Source organism: Protopterus annectens, chromosome 8.part0, assembly GCF_019279795.1.
Source record: "Protopterus annectens isolate FY-2018-M chromosome 8.part0, PAN1.0, whole genome shotgun sequence".
NCBI classification, from domain to species: domain Eukaryota; kingdom Metazoa; phylum Chordata; order Ceratodontiformes; family Protopteridae; genus Protopterus; species Protopterus annectens.
In genome coordinates this window covers 1,913,689,570-1,913,710,156 of record NC_056741.1, presented here as the reverse complement: position 1 = coordinate 1,913,710,156, position 20,587 = coordinate 1,913,689,570, and the positions used below count along the sequence as shown (strand labels likewise).

Sequence of the window (20,587 nt, the reverse complement as noted above, 5' to 3'; positions counted from 1 at the left end):
ACTTAAATGAATCACAAGAAATACTTATGAACTTACTGTTCCTCTGTCTTCTAAAGCATGCTGTTGTCTGGCAGGAGTAGATGTGTTTGTGCTCTTTAACCTCTTGTACTGGGCAAATAAAATGTTCATAGTGGCAAGAAGAACTTCTGATAAATTATGTCTGATCTATAAAAGGTAAGAAAAAATATGACGGCAATTAAACGTATGACAGATATACTACCTTAACCAAACTTGGCATTATAGCTAACAAACAAATGGGAATGATACACTTATAAAAAACATGTAATATTTTACCTTACTTAAATCCAATTTTCTAAGCATAACAATTTTATTTACTAAACCTGAAAATCATGTTACTCTTGAAAAATACTCTGGGATAATCTGAAAATAATAAGCTTGTTCAAATACTGAAGTATGCAAAAGGAAGTTGTGAAAACCACAGCTTCTTTAGTTTCTCCTCACTGCTGTCCTCTACCCCATATGTTAAATGGGTAACTTTGGGCAGGGGATCCCTTTGCAGAAACCCAGATTCTTCTATATTCATATGCACATATTTCAAATACACACACGTGTCTCTGTATGTATGTATGTATGTATGTATATATATATATATACACATATATACAAACACATTATCTATATATATATATATATATATATATATATATACACACACACATATACACACACACACACATATATATATATATATATATATATATATATATACACATATATATACATACACATATATATATATATATATATATATATATATATATATATATATATATATATATATATATACACACACACACACACACACACACACACACACACACACACACACACACAAGTGCTTCGATGGCCAGAGGGTCCAGGGTTAGATTCCCTGAGACTCCATTGCCTAACAGTATGACTCTGATCAAGTCACCTAACCATTCAGTGCTCCTGGGAAGAGTCTGTAAAAGGTCAATGGAGATTAATGCTCTACCGAGGTAAACAAATAAATATATACAGAGGCATATCAACATGGAAACAGAAGGAAAAAAGGCCCACAGTGAGTGCTCGAGTGTTGCAACAAGCTGTTGTGCAGTTACACCTTCACTATCTCTGCCACACCATTCTCACTTTCCTCCACTTATTTCAGACATCCAAAAGCACCCTATTCATAACCTATACTGTGTAAGTACCACTGGCTTAGACAATGTTTCAAAGCACTGCCCTCCTGCTATGAGCAACAGCATTTCATTGAAACCAGCATGAAACACTTGCCTTTCAGCTGCTAGCCAGATTCCCCAGGTCTTTCTCAACAGCTCCACCTCTACTACTCACCTCACAATAATAACGTGTTAAATCATATTCCTCAAGTCACATTTTCTTTTAAATCTCTTTTCCTATCCCTGTATCTCCCATTTCCTTCATTTAGGTAACTGTTCATCGCACATATTCAACAAGCCTAATTTCTATGCTCTGAATGGATAGAAAATGGACACAGTACTCTAGATATGGAAATATCCATGTCCTGTACAACAAAAGGATGGCTTCAGCACCTTGGGAAACCATCCTCCTTGTGAAACATGCCAGAAGTCTCTTGGTTTTCATATCTGCTGTACCCCAATACAACCCACCACCACTCTGTCTTCAGTTAGGCTCCTGGTTGTACAGACATGGAACTTTAACTGGGACTCAGGTGACTGGGGTTCATTTAGCAGCCCAAGCACTGGAGAGGCCAGGCAGGTAAGGACAGAAATATAGCAGCATGGCCTGAGTGCTTCTCCTAGGGGGCACATAGGAAGTATAATTTCCCTAGTAGAGACTGGCAAAACTACTTCCTCCAGTTCCACAAGGAACACTATCAACAAGTGACCCTGACAACCAACCCTTACTCAGAGGAAGACCATAGCAATCAGCTCACTTCATGCCCCATTCAGCTCAACATGCATGGGGATATATGGCCAGAAAGTAAAAATCTTCAATCAACTCCCCCCCCAAAAGAAAATGTCTTAATGATGGCCCTTTTCATCAGACTCTCACTCATGATGATAAAAGAACAAATGGGTCGACTGACTTAGAGGGGGCTGACAACTGGCAGGCAGCAAGGGCAAAATCTGTAAAATTAAAAAGGTTGCATGTCTTTGCTGGAGTCACCCAATAAACAGTGGAACTGTACTCATCTGCATTTTTTTAGAAATGAATCTTAGTTGCCATCTGTCCAACAACCTCAAACTGCTCCAGATATCAGAGATAATTTTCTACAGCCATAGTAGATAATGACACTACAACATTTTAGTTATTCCCAATACCCTCTCACATAGCACCAAGGGAAAAAATTATCTTAATTTAGCCAAACAACACTTCCTACTACTGGGCTTCTGGCTTCTTGCAGGATGCCACCACTTTCTCTGAGAAATGAACCTTGAAAAGTATCAAGCAGAGAGTAGACAGGCTGCTACTCTCAGAATCCTTACATTGAGGTGGGTTACACTTCCTCCTTCCTCAATGAGAACAGTGTACTGATGCAGGTACAGGAGAGAAACTTTCCCTTGCCATCTGCATTATCTGATGGAACCACAGATGCTTGGTTACAGGGGGCTACCAGGAGAACTATGCCCTTATCTTTTGTGATCTTCTGAAGCACCTCTGGTATCAAGATGTAAGGGTGGGAAAGCATACAGCAATTCTCAACTATAATGAACATCAGACGTATTTACTGCCTATTCTACTGTGCATGGTCATGTGGCACAGCACTTCTGCAGCCGGCAATTCTTGTCCAGAAAGAAGGTCTATTCATAGGTAATCCCTATTAATGCATGAATGGAAGACTTTAGTATTCAGCTTCCACTCATGGCTCTTGAGAATGGTCTTGCTTTGTTTCTCTGCCAGTGTGTGTGTGTTTGGCTGAGGGAATGCAAGAAGTTTAGACATGAAGCCCAGCTGGATATCCAGTTCTCATACCATCACTGCCAGTGTACACAGCTGGTACCAGTGAGTACTTCACAGCCTGTTTACATACCACATCAAATACTTTTACACACAAAACAAGTCCATCATCTCCTTCAGACCGATAAACATCTGCAGAACAGGTTTGCTGTTCAACTTTTCCTTGACTTTCAGCTGCACTAAATGTGGCTCCCAAGCAAAGTCCTTGGTATCTGTAAACACAGTCTCCTTTCCATGCAGGACTACTACTGGCCTGCTCTGGTTGAGGTCTATTTATTGAACCCAAAACCTAATGATTTCCTAATTACAAGGATAAGAGAAACTGCCTAGTGCAGAGCTTGACTACGGTGCTTCTTCAGGTACAGTGCATTTGCCTCATATGCAGTTTGGATACAGGGAACCATAACCATGGAGGAAGATGTGCACATATGGACCTTGAAAACTTCTGTGGCTGACATCTGACACCTCAGTGCCACCTATGCAAAATAACCTTTCAAATGTAATAAACGGTCTTTGGGAAGGTAAAACTATCCTGCCTGCTTCTCAGACTACTCCCAGGAAAATCCTTAGACTTCATCAGAATCGTGCTTAATTTTGGTTGGTTCTGGAAGAAACCTAAATGCGTCAAAGCAGTGCATGATGAGCTTTGTCAGCCTTTTGGTTTCCTTCAGATGAGGGTGACTGGATCAAGCTGTTGTAAAGGCAGCTATGCAACCCTCCCATGTTCTCAAGTATGACACACATGATGAACACATTGTTGGGGTTGCTCAAAGGTCAAAGAGCAGGAAACTAAACTGTAAGTTGTTATGGTCCATCTTTAACCTTAGGCACTATGTGTGTTCTGTGTAGATGGGAATACACAGACATTTATTTTCAGGACTTAAATGACCATAAATGATTCCGGACTCAAAAGGGGGACCCAAGATAAGAGGGTCAGCATCTTGAACGGTCACCCTTTGAATCTGTGACACAGTCTCCTGAGATTCAGGATGGGCTTCATTGGGTCATCTTCTCTGGAAGTGGGAAAAAGCCTAGAGTAAAATAATTTTCCATGCTCCACAAATAGAAATCTCTTCACTGTCGCACAGGAAATAGGTTGGTTCAACATAGCTAGTTTAGTTTTGTCGTGTACTACAGCTGGTATTTCTATGAATGAAAAGACCATTACAAATTCTTAACTTGTACTCTCTTGAAATAATCTTTCTTGCCCATCTGTCAGTAGTCAAGCTGAACCAACTTTATTTGAAATGCAACAGCCTGCTCCCTAAGAGGTGGGAAGAGGAGAAAAGAAGAGAATAAAAAAGACAGGGTTGATCACTCTTTTGAAGCAAAAAAGAACTGCTATCAGTTACTCCTTATTTTAAGATGACCCATGGGTACATGTGAAGACATTAACTAAAGCTGTGAAAGTTACAAAAGAATACAGGATTCCTGTTTGGGGGTAAATCACATGGACAATGATTTATATTGCAGCACTGACTCCTATGATGAACATCACCTAATCCAGCAGAAGATGAGACACTAAAAACACAGCAGTTTCTGCTGAAAATAAGCCTTTCATAGAAAAATACACACCAAACCTATTTCACACTGAATAAAAAATATGTGAAAGAGTAGTGTCTTAACTTTTAAAAATGCTTGCTCTTAAAGGGAAAACTCAACCTTGGAACTCAAAAAAACATGTTTTTTTTTCATTGTATCTGTTTTCTGAACTATTTTAACGCCTCAAAATCAATACAAGTGCTTCTTTTATGATTCTAATGTATTTCCCTCAAAATGGTGGATGACGGGTCCTGCCTTGGTAATATGACCTTATTTTTTTGCTTTCACTCCTTCTTCCCAGAATGCATTTCAAGCCCTCTTTATGCGAGTCATGCTAAACATAAGGAAGTGGTGTTAGTTTCTTATGTCATTAAGACAGAATGGCAGGACTGTGAAACATGGTCATTTAACACACCTTCTGTAACAGAGCTACATCTATGTTTCCCTAACTGAACCTCATTTATGTGTCTGTCAGAGCTTGTTCTATGCAAGCAACTTCCAGCAAAAGAAAATAGGTAAATAACAGACTTTTGTAAATGAATTATTTTGTAGTTCTAAAAGAACTGAAAGACATTCCCCCACACTCTCATGCTGAGGTGTAAAACCTTCACTACTGCAGTAAATGATCCTTGCTAAACATTATCAGATGACAAGTAGTAGGGCTCCAAACCATGTCTCTGTCTGCTGCTTCCCAATGCTTTCACTGGGAAGATTTTTCTCTCTCTCTCATGAATGATGCAGAATTAAAATGTGCTTTACTGGTTCCTTAATTATTTCTGTCATGTTCACCCTCCCCTCTTTTTCTATTTCATATTTATACTTTGGTAACCACGAAAGTGAACTGGTCTTAGGATCCTTTTCAGCCATAACTTGGGCTACACTGGCAAAGATAATAAGTAATAAATGCACTCAGCAATACATAGAAAAAAATACTGACAAAGATTACATGTGCAATACATACCAATGTGTGACAGTGAAGAAGTAAAACATTAAGCAACATTTACTATAAAGTATACATTAATAATGCTTAACACTGCTATGTTAAATTTACTGTAAATAACAAAATGTATGCACCCATGCTGCATGCATTCACACACACACAAACACACACACACACACACACACACACACACACACACACACACATATCTATATGTCCACTTTGTAATTTCGAAATACCGAAATATCGAATTTCAGTATTTCGAAACCACAAAGCCGAAAACCCAACCACAGCTGACAAATTTGAAAACACACAACTGCGAAATTCAAAATCCCGTAATTACGCTACACATACAGTACACACACAAACATACACACAACTCCCCCCAACCCCTCTACTTATATATTCTAACTCCGAGATCGCACAAACAGAAACGCAAATGAAACTCACACACACATCTTACAGTCCCTCAAACACACACAACAGTCACAACACACACTTACACACAGTAAACCCCCTAACCAACATACTTAACACACACACATTTACCAAAATTAAACCTAAACATCCACATACCATACCAACGGAAGCAGAAATTCAAAATATCTGTGTTTCGATATTTTGAATTTCGCGCTTCTGCCGGTTTGGAAATGTGAGTCTGCGGCTTTGTAAGTTCGAAATACTGAAATTCGAGATTTCAGTATTTCGAATTTACAAAGTGGGCCCATACACACACACACACACACACATATATATATATATATATATATATATATATATATATATATACACACACATACATACACTGGATCCGTCAATATGTTCGAAGTTTCACTACTTCGAACCCCTCTTCACCGAATCCACTTGTTCGAAGTAGTGAAACTTCGAACATTGACTTCAGCAGTCACACTACAGCGCGGAATGGGAATATTCCCTTTTCCCAGCTATAGTGCAATCTCGGAGTTGGTATATTTAAGTAGGGGATGTGTGGGGGGCACAGCTCCCCACATGGGGGGTGCAGTAGGACTTGCCCCCCTACAAAAACATGTTTTAGTGGGTTTTTTTTGGATAGCCTGGGGAACTAGACTTCAGCGAAAGTGCACTTTCGTTTAAGTGGACTTTTGCTGAAGTGTAGGGCCTACTGCTTTATTTCGAAGTGTATTTTCGATGTAAAGCAGTAGACCCATATACATACACACACACATATATATGTACTTTATATATATATATAAATATATATATATATATATATATATATATATATAAATATATATAAGTATATGCGTACAAAATCATGTGCGTGTATAATGGAGAGCTAGGTTACATGCATGTGTGTGTATTTCATGTCCTTTAAAACAAATCAAAATGGAAATTTTGCGCAACTGTGTCTATATATATATATATATATATATATATATATATATATATATATATATATATATATATATATATATATATATATATATATATATATATATATATATATATATATATATATATATATATATATATATATATATATATATATATATATATATATATGTGTGTGTGTGTGTGTGTGTGTGTGTATGTATCTATATACATCTGTGTATGTGTGTGTGTATGCGTGAGTACATACAAATGCATATAGGATGTAGAATACTATATGTGGGATGCAGTACCATTTGTCTGTGTATGTGTATTCATTTAAACACAGTTAAGTACTTCTGATTTCCTTTTCTTAATGTTTTTAATGCAAGAGCACATAGTAAACGTATGATAAAGTAAATTCCGCCATCAATGGTCACATTTCCTTTGTGGACTACAAAATGCTCATGCACTCTAACAATGTAAGGACTGACTCAAAATCAGTGGGAATCTCTTACCATGGATCTGCATGTACTAGATATGCAACCCCATCTGGAAAGATGTCAAAAAAGGTATAAAAGACCTTTTTATGAGCATTATAAGTGTACCTATTTGATAGGATTGCCACTTGTCTCTTTCTGCAGTTCTGTCTTGTATGTGTATGTGGGGGCTTGGAAATGATAAACGTGTCGATACTTTAAAAGAAAAAATATTTTCTGACTTTTCCCTAAATGTCACGGAAATATTTGATACTACATTTAAGTTATCTTAACATATAAACTACTATAAATAACCAATATTTCAAGCTTAGCATTTCAATACTGTGTTGCTGTTTGTGTAAATTTGTCAGAAGAGGTGACAACTGCCTTTAAATCCCTGAGTGATCTAATTGCTTTGTTTTGCTATAAAAGGGGAGTGTTAAGTTCTCCTCCTCTTTGCAATACAAACAGTGGAAAACAGTTCCACATCTTTCTGTCTTTTTTTCATATCCCCCCCAACACAAACAACACTAATACAAGCTTTACCCTCAAAACAGTTTCCACCACTTCAATCAAAAGCATGCTCTCCAAACTAAAAACCTCATCAACAACAGCCGACCTACTCCCCAGCTATTTCTTGAAACTCATAGCAGATGCTATTGCTATTCCAGTCTCCACTCTCATAAACAGATCAATTGTTGAAAACTATGTGCCCAAACTCTGGAAAATATCCTATGTTACACCCATACATAAAGGCGGGACCTCCACTGAACTTTACAGACCCACTGCTTTACTCTCCCCCCTGGCCAAAATCCTAGAAAAATGCATCCATACCCAGATGCTAAATTATCTCCTAGACAGCAACATCTTCTCACCTACTCGGCATGGTTTCAGACCTGCCCATAGTACCACTACAGCCCTCCTCTGCTTCACAGACACAGTAAACCGTCTCAAAAATAAAGGCCTACAAGTGTCACCTCTTTTTTTGGATATGTACAAAGCATTTGACACAGTCTCACACCAAATCCTGCTAAACAAACAAAACCAATATCATCTATCAAATTCCACTCTTACCTGGTTCCAAAGCTACTTAACTGACAGGTACCAAGATGTGAAATGGGAAAATTCTCTCTCTCCTCAGCTGCCCATAACTATAGGAATCCCACAGGGTTCTATCTTAGGACCACTACTATTCACAGTCTTCACAAATGACCTCCATACCTCCACACAGCATGAATCTATAATTCAGTATGCAGAGGACACTAGCTTAATCTGTGCTGCACAAAACATTCCCACCCTCCTGCAAACACAACTAGCATTTTCTGACGTTGAAAACTACCTTACCAAAGCCAAACTTATCCTCAATCCAAAGAAAACTCAGCTTATGATTATAACTAGTTCTAACAAGATTACTACTCCAATTGCTCCAGTGGCACAGCCTAAGCTATTGGGAATAACCATAGACTCCCACCTAAAATTTGATAGTCATCTCAACTTAACTATTAAAAAGTACATGCCAAACTGGGGTCCACTCTACCGTATCAAACCATTTCTTACCAGCAACACAAGATCAGCCATTGCTTGCTCCCAACTTCTGTCCACCCTACTCTATGCATCTCCCATTCTGACTAATCTCAACAAAACTGAACTAAGCAAAATGGAAGCCTGCTATAACAAAATTGCCCGCTTTGCTGCAAATTGCTCATATAGAACTCATCACTGTACTGCTTTGAGACAGCTCCACTGGCTTGAACTGTCCATCCTCCTAACCTGCAATCAGCACTGTGTCATTCTATCTATTACCTCCCCAATAAGTGTCCTGCCCTCAAAAACCTAGTACATCATCACTCAGCCAAAAGGCCTCTTAGATCATCAATCAAACTACTACTAGAAGTCACCAACAGCTACAATAGCTTTGGAGATGCACTATATAGTAGTTCAGTGGCTAAAAAATGGAACTCTGTCCCTACTAGCATTCAAAACACATAATCGAAAGCCTCCTTTAAAGACCTCATCAGGCAACATCTCAAGCAAAGTTGGCAGTGCCATGATTGCTCCCCAGGCTAGTGAAAGCGGATAACATATACATTCTAAATCTAGAGCACGTGATAATAGTTTTCAATCTTACTCACAAACACCGGCTAATCAACAATGTATGTACTGTACCTGTGTACTATGTATGTATTCTGCCTATGTTCCAAATTTCAGCTGTACACCACAAATCTATTAATTACCTTTAGTTTTAAAAATTAATATTTTTTTGCTTGTTCTCTCCACTGTAACTGTTTATGTGTCGCATACCACTGTAAAAACATGTCTCTTGTAATTTGTGTGTATACTGATCATGTCTAAATAACTAAATGTGTCTGTAATTTTTCTTTGTGGAGCTTTTCTCCCCAGACCTCTGCTGAAAAAGGGCCTTTTCGGCTCAGTCAGACACCCCCGGTTAACAAATGTAAAATAAAATAAATAAATATCAGCTGCTGTGTTCCTGACATTAGCACAATTAACTGCCTAAGACTGATAGCAGTACCTAACAGGGTAAACTACTGATTTAACTGCGTCTATGATATGTCACGCAGGCTGAGATAAACTCCTCTGCAAAGTATCAGAGAAGTTAGGCTTAAATAAATGTACGTGGGATTTCCTTTCCTTTGATTCCAAGCTGGTTTCTGGTACCTACACAATACTGGAACCATATTGTAAGGAGAAAAGAAACCTAAGGATTGAGTTAAACTCTAGGAAAGGGTGGAGTTTTCCTTTTAGAGGGACTCTTCCCTTCTGCCCACTGACTGTGTGGCAGCTCTAAGTGTTATATGGCTTTCAAAGCTGTAAAATATTTTATGCTCCTACAGTTTTATACCTTCCCCTTCTTAGATCCAGGTGGGACAGGTGAGAGCCATGGTCAGCATCTGACAGGATTTTTTTTTTATGCTGCACACAGTATTTTCCGTGTGCTAGAAAATGCAGTGCAGTGAATGTCTATACTCACCTGCTGAAGTGCATGCTTCCATACACTTATGATGATTGAATGGGATGTATGCACTTTTTCAATAAAGTTCTGCTTCTATCTCCCTGTGTCCTGGAGTGTAGGACTGGACTTTCCGCTGGTGCTCCTACAGGGGACAAACTGTCTGCCTCCAGTGTGGTTGAGCTGAAATTGGCTAATCATACCAGTCAATCACAAAAGCAGCTGTGTTTGCTCAGAATGAGAGTGCCCTGAGGCCTCTACTCATTATGGGAACCTGAAAGAAATAGAAACAAGTCCCTTTCCCCATTTGATCCTCAGACACATTTGATTTCACTGAGCACAGCAGACTGAACATCCTACTTAAGGGTCAGAATATGACTTGTAGAAAGATGCAGATAGGAGGGTGATCAATGAAGTTGTTGATAAGTTAATTTCAGGGTATATCCCCATTCCAGGAGCAGGACAGCTCTGAAGACTTTCGATAGTTTACTCCAAGTTGTCTCATAGAAGGATCGTTTCTTTCTTATGCTGTCGAAGTACAACACAAAATAAGATAATGAGCATTGGGTGGCACAGAAAAATAACATACATATTCACCACATCAGAACTGTTAAAGCACCCTTTGTATAGGCTACTTCTTGGGACGACTTCTGCTACCCCAACTGGCTATTTTTCGCCATGCTTGGGAGTACATGTACCTCCGACCAGCACAATCAATGACACGTGAAGCATGAACATTCGCTGCACAAGTCTGTGTGATCCTCATTCATTTAGCCAGCAGAAAGTGGAACAACAACATACAAGGATACAGAAATGCATGCCTGTCTGAAATGCAAGAAGGTAACTGGTAAACGATGCAGAAGATTTGCTCTCACAGTAACTGATACAGTGATTAGTTATCTGTTATATCCAACACTGGCAGCCTTTGTGGAGTAGGTAACTGCTGGGAAGAATCATAAATAGTGAACAACCTTCTATAGACAGACTGCAACCTGAATTCTGGAATCATGGTTCAAACAATAATACCTAGAGAAAGTATGAATCAAGGACTGAGGAGATGTAGTAAAAATGTCTATGCCAGCTGCAATCTAACCATTAACCCCTCCCCTCCCTCCCCAAACAAAACAGGTAAACAAATCTTCTTTCGGCTGCTCCCGTTAGGGGTCGCCAAAGTGGATCATCTGTTTCCATTTCTTCCTGTCCTCTGCATCTTGCTCTGTCATACCAACCACCTGCATGTCCTCTCTCACCATATCCATAAACCTTATCTTAGGTTCATAAGTAGATACTAGGCTATCTGCCCTAGGGCATTTATAAGCCTAGCCAGAGTGTATTGGCTTCCGCCTCCCTATTAGATTAGCCTACTGTGTCTCTGTAAAGTAGGTCACAGAAGGTACCCTTTTAAGATTAGTTTACTGTGCCTCTGTCTAGCAGGGACACAGAAGAGATCCCAGGGGTGAATTTGTGATTTCCCATCCACACGTCCAGATTTCGCTTGAAGAGGGTCAGCGAGGGGCTATGTCTAACATGAATTGGGATTCTATTCCAGAGTGAGGGGAGCCTCTGGGAAATGAATCTGTCCCTCCAGCATGTCCTATTTATTTTTGTGGTGAGGTTTAGGTCCCTGGAGCGTGTAGCTCTAAGGGACTTGGATTTTTTGAGGTGGAGCATGTCCATTAATTCTGGGTTTGACATGGCTTTGTACGTCAGGCATAGATCGCCTCTGAGTAGGCGGTAAGCAACTGAGTAGAGCTGGAGTTTCTTTAGTCGAGCTGCATAGGACATCTGTTTGTAGCCCATGATCCTCTTGGTGAGGTACTTTTGGGGTCTCTCCAGTTGCTGCAGGTGTCGGGTAAGGTGCATCCCAAAAGGGGCATTGTATTCAATTATGGGCCTGATGAGTGACGAGTAGAGGGGCACAATGACCTCTCTTGATCTAGATGCGAACCCTTTCGTGATAAGGTGGGCTATATAGAAGGTCTTTCTAACCACTTTGGCAATGTGATTATCAAAGGAGAGATTACTATCTACGTTTGTCCCCAAATCTCTAATTACTTCTTCCGTACTTAATGGACTACCACCTATGTGGTAATTTGTGGGCACCTTGTTTTTCCCAAAGGGGATGACTATGCACTTTTTAGCATTTATCTTGAGGCCGTGGCTCTGGCACCAAGCATCCGTTTCTGAGGGACCCTTTTGGAGGATGCTTGTGTCAGCTGGAGATTCGATTATGGCCCCCAGTTTGCAGTCATCTGCGAACTTTGTCAGCCATAATCCCCCCCGTGTTAGCCTGAACCTCAGAGAAGTATATACCGAACAAGAGAGGTCCCAGGACTGAGCCCTGTGGGAAGCCACTTGTAACTGGTTTAGTTTCGGACATGGCACCTGCGATTCTGACCATGTGGGTTCTATCTCTGAGCCAGTTTGCAACCCATCTTGTGATATAGGGGTTGATATTTACGCTGGTAAGCTTATTTATGATGCCCGAGTGGGGAATTGTGTCGAAGGCTTTTGCGAGGTCCAGGTGGGCTGTGTGGACTACCTTACCCTCATCTATGGCTTTGGTAACTGTTTCAAAGAAATCAACTAGGTTTAAGAGGCAAGATCTACCTTTAACAAAGCCGAATTGGGTAGGGTCCAGTGTCTGGAGGCTCCCAATGTCTTTGTTTATGAGTTCCATGATAATACGCTCTATAGTTTTACAGACCAGGTTAGTCAGGCTTATGGGGCGATAGTTTCTAGGGTCTACTGTGGCACCACCTTTGTGGAGTGGGCCTAAGCTGTACGCCATTCTTTGGGCACATATTCTGTAGTAAGGCTAAGTTTGAACAGTGACAATGTGAGGGTTCAGTTCTTCTTGGAGCTCGTGTAAGACGCAGCCTGGGACACCATGCAGTCCCATAGATGCTGTGTTTTTTGCTTTGGAGAGGGCAGCTTTCACCTGTGCATCTGTGATGTCAGGGAGGTTACACTCAGTTGGGATAGGCATTTGCTCCTTTGGGGGGGGGGGGAGTTTGCGTTGAATCTGTCTGCCAGGATGTTGGCTATGTCTGAAGGTTCGGTATATTTTGTACCGTTATGCAACAATTCAGAGCATATTCGGGAGTTTCCGCCCATGTTCCTGACATAACTAAAGAAGGCCTTGTGATTATCTTTAGTGTCTAAGGCAATTTTTCTTTCGACACTGGCCTTTGATGATTTTATGAGGGATCGAAGTTTCTTGCGAATACTGATCAGAGATGCCTTCCCCTTTTGGGATTTTGCTCTGTCATGTAGTAGCTCCCTCCTTCTGTTGTATAGCTTATTTATGGCCGGGGTCCACCAGACCGGTCTCCTGTTTTTGGAGGAGTGAGTCTTGGTTTTATTTGGGATAGCACGATCCATGCATTCCTGCAGATGCTCATAGAATGCATTTGTAAAGGATTCTGCGGACTGGGCTGTATTATCCTCTGGCCCAGGGGCTTTGAAGGATTCCACCTCAGTCTTGAGAAGTGCAAAGTTGGCTTTTGAGAAATTCTTTACAGTGATTTCCTTGGCTGGGGGTGGGGACAGGATATGGATGTCCAGGGAAATTTGTTTATGGTCTGATCTTACCAATGAGGGGTTTACCTCTGGTGTCGAACATAGAGTCCCCATGTTGGTGATGACCAGGTCCAATATGTTGTTCCCTCTTGTGGGAGTGGTGACCAGTTGTTCCATTGCGTTAGAGTTTATAAATTCAAGGAACCATTGGGCAAGGGTGTTTGGGCTTGAGTAGTTTTCCCAGTCAATGCTTGGGTAGTTGAAGTCACCCAATAACATAGTGTTTGGAGAGACCTTCATATTCTCCAGTGTTCTCAGGAATGCCAAGTGGTGTTCCTGTAATAGGGAGAGTGTTCTGTAGCAGGCTACAAACTGAAAGGCAGTTTTGCCTGCTGTTAGTTGCACATGGATGGTTTCCGATGCTTCGTGCAGTGCAACTAACCTGGAGGTGTAGGTATCTTTGATGAATATAGATACTCCCCCTCCTTTTGTGCTTCGGTCCGAGTTTTGGGGCCGGAAGGCATGGTATGAGTTATAACCTGGTAGTGCTGGGGTGCTCTCAGGAGCCTTGAACCAGATTTCTGTTACTGCACAGACATCGATTTTCTCCATACTGAGGAGAGTCTCGAGTGAGTGCATCTTGAGGTTTAGACTTCTGGCATTGAGTAGCATTACCTTTAGTTTTTTTATCCTTGGGTTGTCTATGGAGGTGGGTTTGTCTTTTGAGCCTTGCCTAAAAAAGACACTATAGGGGTGGCAAGTGCCTTGGCCAGTATACGAAAGCCTAAGGGTGACAGGTGCAAGCCGTCCCTAGCGAAGCAACGTGGCTTGTCGAGCATGTCATCCCAGGCAGACAGACACTGGATCCCCTTTGAATGACACCAATACTTTAGCCAGTTGTTGAAACTGTTCATTTTGTCTTTATACTGTGGCATCATTCTTGGTGAGGGCAAGATGCTACTCAAGGTCAGGGTCAGAGAGCTCCACTATGTCTCTTTTCATGTAGTCCAGGGAGGTACGTCTCAGGTCATTTACACCAGCATGGACAATGACGGAGTCATACTTGTACTTGCTTTGGAGTGACCTGAGTGCTTGCGTTATGTGGCGGATCCTGGCACCCGACAGGCAGCTTACAGTGACCTTCTCCTTGTTCAGTCTGATGAGCGGGACGTCAGTGTGCTGGACAACAGAGTCTCCTATAACAAGTGTATTTGGTGTGTTGTTTGGCCTTAATGGCTGTGACTCTGAGGCACACTGATTTTGTGAGATATGTGATTCGTGGGTATTGTTGAGGGGTGGCTGTTGCTTGGATATCTGCTTTGGAGGTCTTTGCTGTTTAGGCAGATTTTTATTTAGAGCCTCAGAGTATGTTTTTGTGTGTTTGTGTGTTGGGTATGCAGAAGCAATAGGTCTGTGTGAGACTGACTGTGCCAGTCTTGGGTTGAGAGAGCTCTGCCTCCAGTTTGGCTGTGTAACTGCATCTCTCACATGTATTAGAGTTTGTTGGAAGGAGGAGAGGGTTGTCTGTGTACATAAGGTAATTGTAACATTGCCTCAAAATTCCCAAATTCACCAGCTGGACTGGAGAGTAACCTTGAAACTGACCCTTGGACATACCAGATTAGTATAGGGAACTGTTTTTTTACTGATCAGATTAGGGAAGGGAACTGATTTTTCACGATCAGGAAGGACCAATCGGGAGCCTAATACTTATGAGAAGTCAAGGAGGGTGTAGTGCTTTAGTTAGTTAGTGTTTCCTTATAAGAGCTGAGCAAGTGCAGGGCTTTAGAAAGAGAATAGAGTGATTACTTTGAGAGTTTGAACAGTTCTAAGGGAAAAAGTGAAGAGCAGACTTTGTGGAGCCTGGAATAGTTTAAACCTGTTTAGGCGGCGCTGCCTGACGCTGCTCAGTGCGCAAAACCGTGCAAAAAGAGAGTTGTAGGGTTTTAAGAGAGAGAGATCAAGGAGTTTAGAACTGACCCAAAAAGGCCAATAAACCTACAGCTTCTAGGTAGTAACCACTCCTCCAGTGACAGGCAGGCTGTTCAGTGTTAACCACTCCCACTGGTGAACACAGAGACTTCCCTTTAGCCCAAGCAAGCACTGGCCTTCTAGAAACTTCCAAACAGTTCAGAACAGCAAATCTGTAACTGAACTTTCTTAACTTTCAGAAAGTGGGAAAAAAGCAAGATTTTTTTTTCTTTTTGTTGTAGTTTAAAGGTAGCAGAGAAACACAAGCAGCAAAATAATCACAACAGTGCAATAAATGACCCCACACTTGAGTGCTAGGTCAAAATCAGGTAAAATGCAGTTTTTAGAGAAAAAAACAATTTTAAATTAAGTGCAACACAGGAAATGCAGTAAACAGGCTCTAGATGTGTTCCCCAGCCGAAAAATGCGAAAAAATAGGCGGCAAAGCAGTAAAACTTAACAAAAAATCAGAAGAAAATACTTAGAATCACAAAAGTGGCTCCTTTTCTTCTCTCAGCGTTTTGTCCCCTTGGTAGGTGCTTCAGCAACAACTAGCAAGCCTGAAAATACGCCAAAACCACGAGGCAGCCAGGTTTTAAGAGAGAGATATCAAGGAGCTTAGAATTGACGCAAAATGGCCAATAAAACTACAGCTTCTAGGTAGTAATCACTCCTCCAGGGACAGGCAGGTTCAGTGTTAACCACTCCCACTGGTGAACACAGAGACTTCCCTTCAGCCCAACCAAGCACTGGCCTTCTAGAAACTTCCAAACAGTTCAGAACAAATCTGTAACTGAACTTTCTTAACTTTCAGAAAGTGGGAAAAAAGCAAGATTTTTTTTTCTTTTTGTTGTAGTTTAAAGGTAGCAGAGATACACAAGCAGCAAAATAATCACAACAGTGCAATAAATGACCCCACACTTGAGTGCTAGGTTAAAATCAGGTAAAATGCAGTTTTTAGAGAAAAAAAAAAAACGATTTTAAATTAAGTGCAACACAGGAAATGCAGTAAACAGGCTCTAGATGTGTTCCAAGTACTGTTACTGTTACAGATATAAAGTTTAGCAAGCCGGAAAATGCCAAAAAATAGGCGGCAAAGCAGTAAAACCTAACAAAAAAATCAGAAGAAAATACTTAAAATCACAAAAGCGGCTCCTTTTCTTCTCTCAGCGTTTTCTCCCCTTGGTAGGTGCTTCAGCAACAACTAGCAAGCCTAAAAAGACTTCTTTTCCTGTTATCTGGCAGCTTCATCCTTAGCATCTTTTTCCCAATATACTCTGCATCCCTCTTCAGCACTTGTCCAAACGAACGTAATCTTGCCTCTCTGGCTTTGTCTCCAAACCTTCCAACCTGGACTGACCCTCTAATATACTCATAGCCGGCCTTAGGCATAGGCCAACTAGGCGGCAGTCTAGTAGGGGCACTTTTCCAGTATTTATTTGGTGTAGGTACACCAGGATGGGGGCACCTGGTAGTGTGGTGGGGGCGCCGTGGAGCCCTTTTGCCTAAGGCACCAGCTGACCTAAGGCCGCTATTTATTCCTAATCCTGTCCAACACCCAGTGCAAATCTTGACATCTTTAACACTGCCACGTCCAGCTCTGACTCCTGCCTTTTTCCCTACTCTCACTACAGATCACAATGCCATCTGCAAACATCATAGTCCACGGTAAACAAATGTTTATTAACTCTGGTATAGTCTTCAATTAAAACCGCAGCTGACCGTGCATGTTAAGAGTGCGATGTGTACTGTCTCCACTGGATTATGCCCCCCTCAAAAGAAGCAGGGAGATGAAAAGAATAGTGTAGAACAATTAAGTTATTACTTTTGGCAAGAAACATGAATAAGTCCAAAGGGACATACTGAATACAGTTCCCTAAAACTAAGGGCCGACAATCAGGACCTTTTTGTCAGCAAACAATTTAACAAAAGTATGTTTTGTCAAGTTAGCTTCCTACAAAACAGTACATCAAAAAATGCTGTGGAAGGGGGCCTGCCTCAGAGTCCCTCTAATGTGTATGCTAAACCCTCAACCTTCCCTTAATTATATAAACATCCTCTAGGTATGCACCTTTTTTGAGAAGGGGAGCCATCTCAACAAAACTGACTATCAATAAGGTGGCTCCTGATTAAATGGACCACCCCCAGGGCCCAAAGCTAAAAGACTTTACATGCAGAAGTGATGGTCATCAACAAAAGCATCAGCATGTGCTGGTATCCACTGTCAGAATCAATGCTAGTAATCCTGCAGGTCATGGCCTCCCATGCCAACAAGATGATAAAGGTAATGACTCGCATTCCATCTGACAAGATCATCAGATAAATTACCTCTTGACAGTAGAAAGGGATACAATATAGGACCTAGTCAAACTGTGCTGCCTGGAACCGAAACAAGGGGTATGCATGGTAGGCCCATTCCTGCAGATACAAAGATATGTGTAGCATTGACAAACCTAGCTACAGGGATCTTCTAGAGTCTTTAAAGGGGGACACCTTAGGTATATCGTATGCTTCTGGTTCATGAATACTTGACCAACTCTACAACATTAACAACATGCACGTATTCTACAAAAATGCACACTTCCCTGAGGTTCTAGGTCCACAGATTGTTCACGTGTCACTATTAAAAACTCAACTGGTACAGACAAATAAAGATACATTAGTACAAACAGCTACCAATCCTTAAACTACCAGCTGATCTGTAATGCCAAAGGTACACCACTGCAATGCCCTACACAAACTAAATTGGCTCAAACTTCCCAACCATCTTACCTACATTCAACTTACTCATGCCCATAAACTCATCTTTAAACACGCCATCTGCCCCTCCTTTGCCTCTTCCTTCAAAATGCACCTACCCAACAGACTTCTAAGATCTAATAACCAGAATTTGCTTAAACTGCACAAGCCTGCTCGTCCTCCAGGCAACCACCTACTATCCTTTTCCCTAGCTCGCCTCTGGAACTCTGTGCCACCTCTTATTTGTGCTACAGGCAACCACTTTACCTTTAAGACCCTGCATCATTCCCATCTCAAAACCCTCTGGGAATGTTCCTGGTCTCATCCCACATGACTCGCCTCCCCCCCCCCCCCCATTTCTCACACACCTTTACTTCTGTCTTCTCTTCGTCATACTGAGCTTCTCTGACTACTACCATCTTTGTTTTTCTCATTTCCTCCTACTCTTGCTCTACTTTTTTTTCTTATTGTCCCACCCTTCTTACATTCAACAATTAACACCTCTTATCCCCCTATCCTACTTAACTCTGCTAAGACTTCATGTAAAACTCTAATGTCAACCCTGTGTTATTTCACATTGTAACAAATCTAACAGGAATATGCACCAATGGATTTTTCTTATTTTAATTGACTTTTGTGTGTGTGTGTGTGTGTGTGTGTGTGTGTGTGTGTGTGTGTGTGTGTGTGTGTAAATTTACCATTTGCTTTTTTGGCTGTATTTTCATTGCAATTGTGGATTTTTTGTCATGTTGTGTAACACCATCGTTTTTCAATAGTATTACATAAATGTAAATGCATTGTCTTCATATTATATTGTTGTTCATGGAGCTTTTCTCTCCAGGACTACATTGAAAACGGACTCTTCTTGGCCCAATGGACTATCCCAGTAAATAAACTGTAAAATAAAAATAAATTATCCACAATGTGTCCGTATGCCACCCAGGCAGTTTGCATGATTTAAACACATTTAAACCCACATGAACTCTACCAATGGATTCTGCAAGGAGGTTCTCCAGTGGGTTACCTAGTTGAAATTTACATGTGTACGCACACACACACACTGCAGAAAGAATGGGATATATGGAGAACTACAATACTTTGAGAGCAAGACACACCAATGCACCATGTGTACTGCAGGTGGTACCAGCCATGCACTTAAGACCAGAAAGATTACCCCTACTCACAACCCAAAGCCCATGGAGGAAATGACATACAACATGACCCATGCCAAAACCAGAACCTTTGTGCAATATGCATTTGGACTTCTGAAGGAAGTTCTGCTGTTTAGACACAAAGTATAATTTTCAAGCAGTAAAATATCTGTAGTGTCTTCCGTGCTACATGACACAATATTGTGAAAACTGATGGATAATGCTACAGCAAGACACTTTATAAGTGACACTACAGCAGCAGAATGGCAGGAAGGAGACATAGGGAAGACAATATAGCAGCACAGTCACAGGCTAGACAATGATTCATGCAGTGCACTGCAACACTAGCAAAATGGCAGTGTCTAGTCTTCAACTACAAGCTATGATACAGACAGCACAGAATAACATGATGCATACTGTGACACTCAGGCTATGCAGGGCAGTGCATGGTCTCACCATATTGTGCATCAGATATCAATATAACCACACACGTTTGAAGGGATGGGGAGGCACAGTCTTCATTTACATAGGTATGGGGTTCACAGTTACAGCTGATTGCAAAACTGCAACTTGAGGTAGGATCACAGGATCTGAAGTCAGCAGCCTCCGCTTTGGATGACTGGATGTCATATCCTCCAGCAAGGGTGCTGGGTTGCTACTATATGATCACTGGCAGCATCCACTCCATTACCCATCACAGATCACACAAATCAGCAATGGAGTTGGGGGGGGGGCACTGTGTGACTGATGCTATTGTCCTCGGTGCTGGCTGTCAGGAACAGTATCCTCTAACAAATGTGTTGGGTTGCCCACTAAGTAACCTTTGATGATGTCCAGCGAGTGATCTGTCAGGGACCAAAACCTCCAGTGATAGGGTTGGGACATAACTATGCAACCACTTCTGGCATCCACTGGGCTGACTAGCAATGCAGGGGCAGGATCTGTTTCCATATCATGGATGGGGCAGAACTAAGGGCCATCC

At 41.2% G+C, this 20,587-nt stretch overlaps 1 protein-coding gene across 4 annotated transcripts in view; it reads right to left on the bottom strand.

Annotated features, from left to right (window-relative positions):
* NUP93 (nucleoporin 93) overlaps positions 1-20,587 on the bottom strand; it is a 1,122,661-nt gene that overhangs the window by 44,420 nt on the left and 1,057,654 nt on the right. For all 4 annotated transcript variants that reach the window (XM_044081412.1, XM_044081414.1, XM_044081413.1 and 1 more), the window contains one exon: positions 37-165. In XM_044081412.1, coding sequence (XP_043937347.1) covers positions 37-165 — 129 coding nt within the window. The remainder of the gene's footprint in view (positions 1-36; positions 166-20,587) is intronic.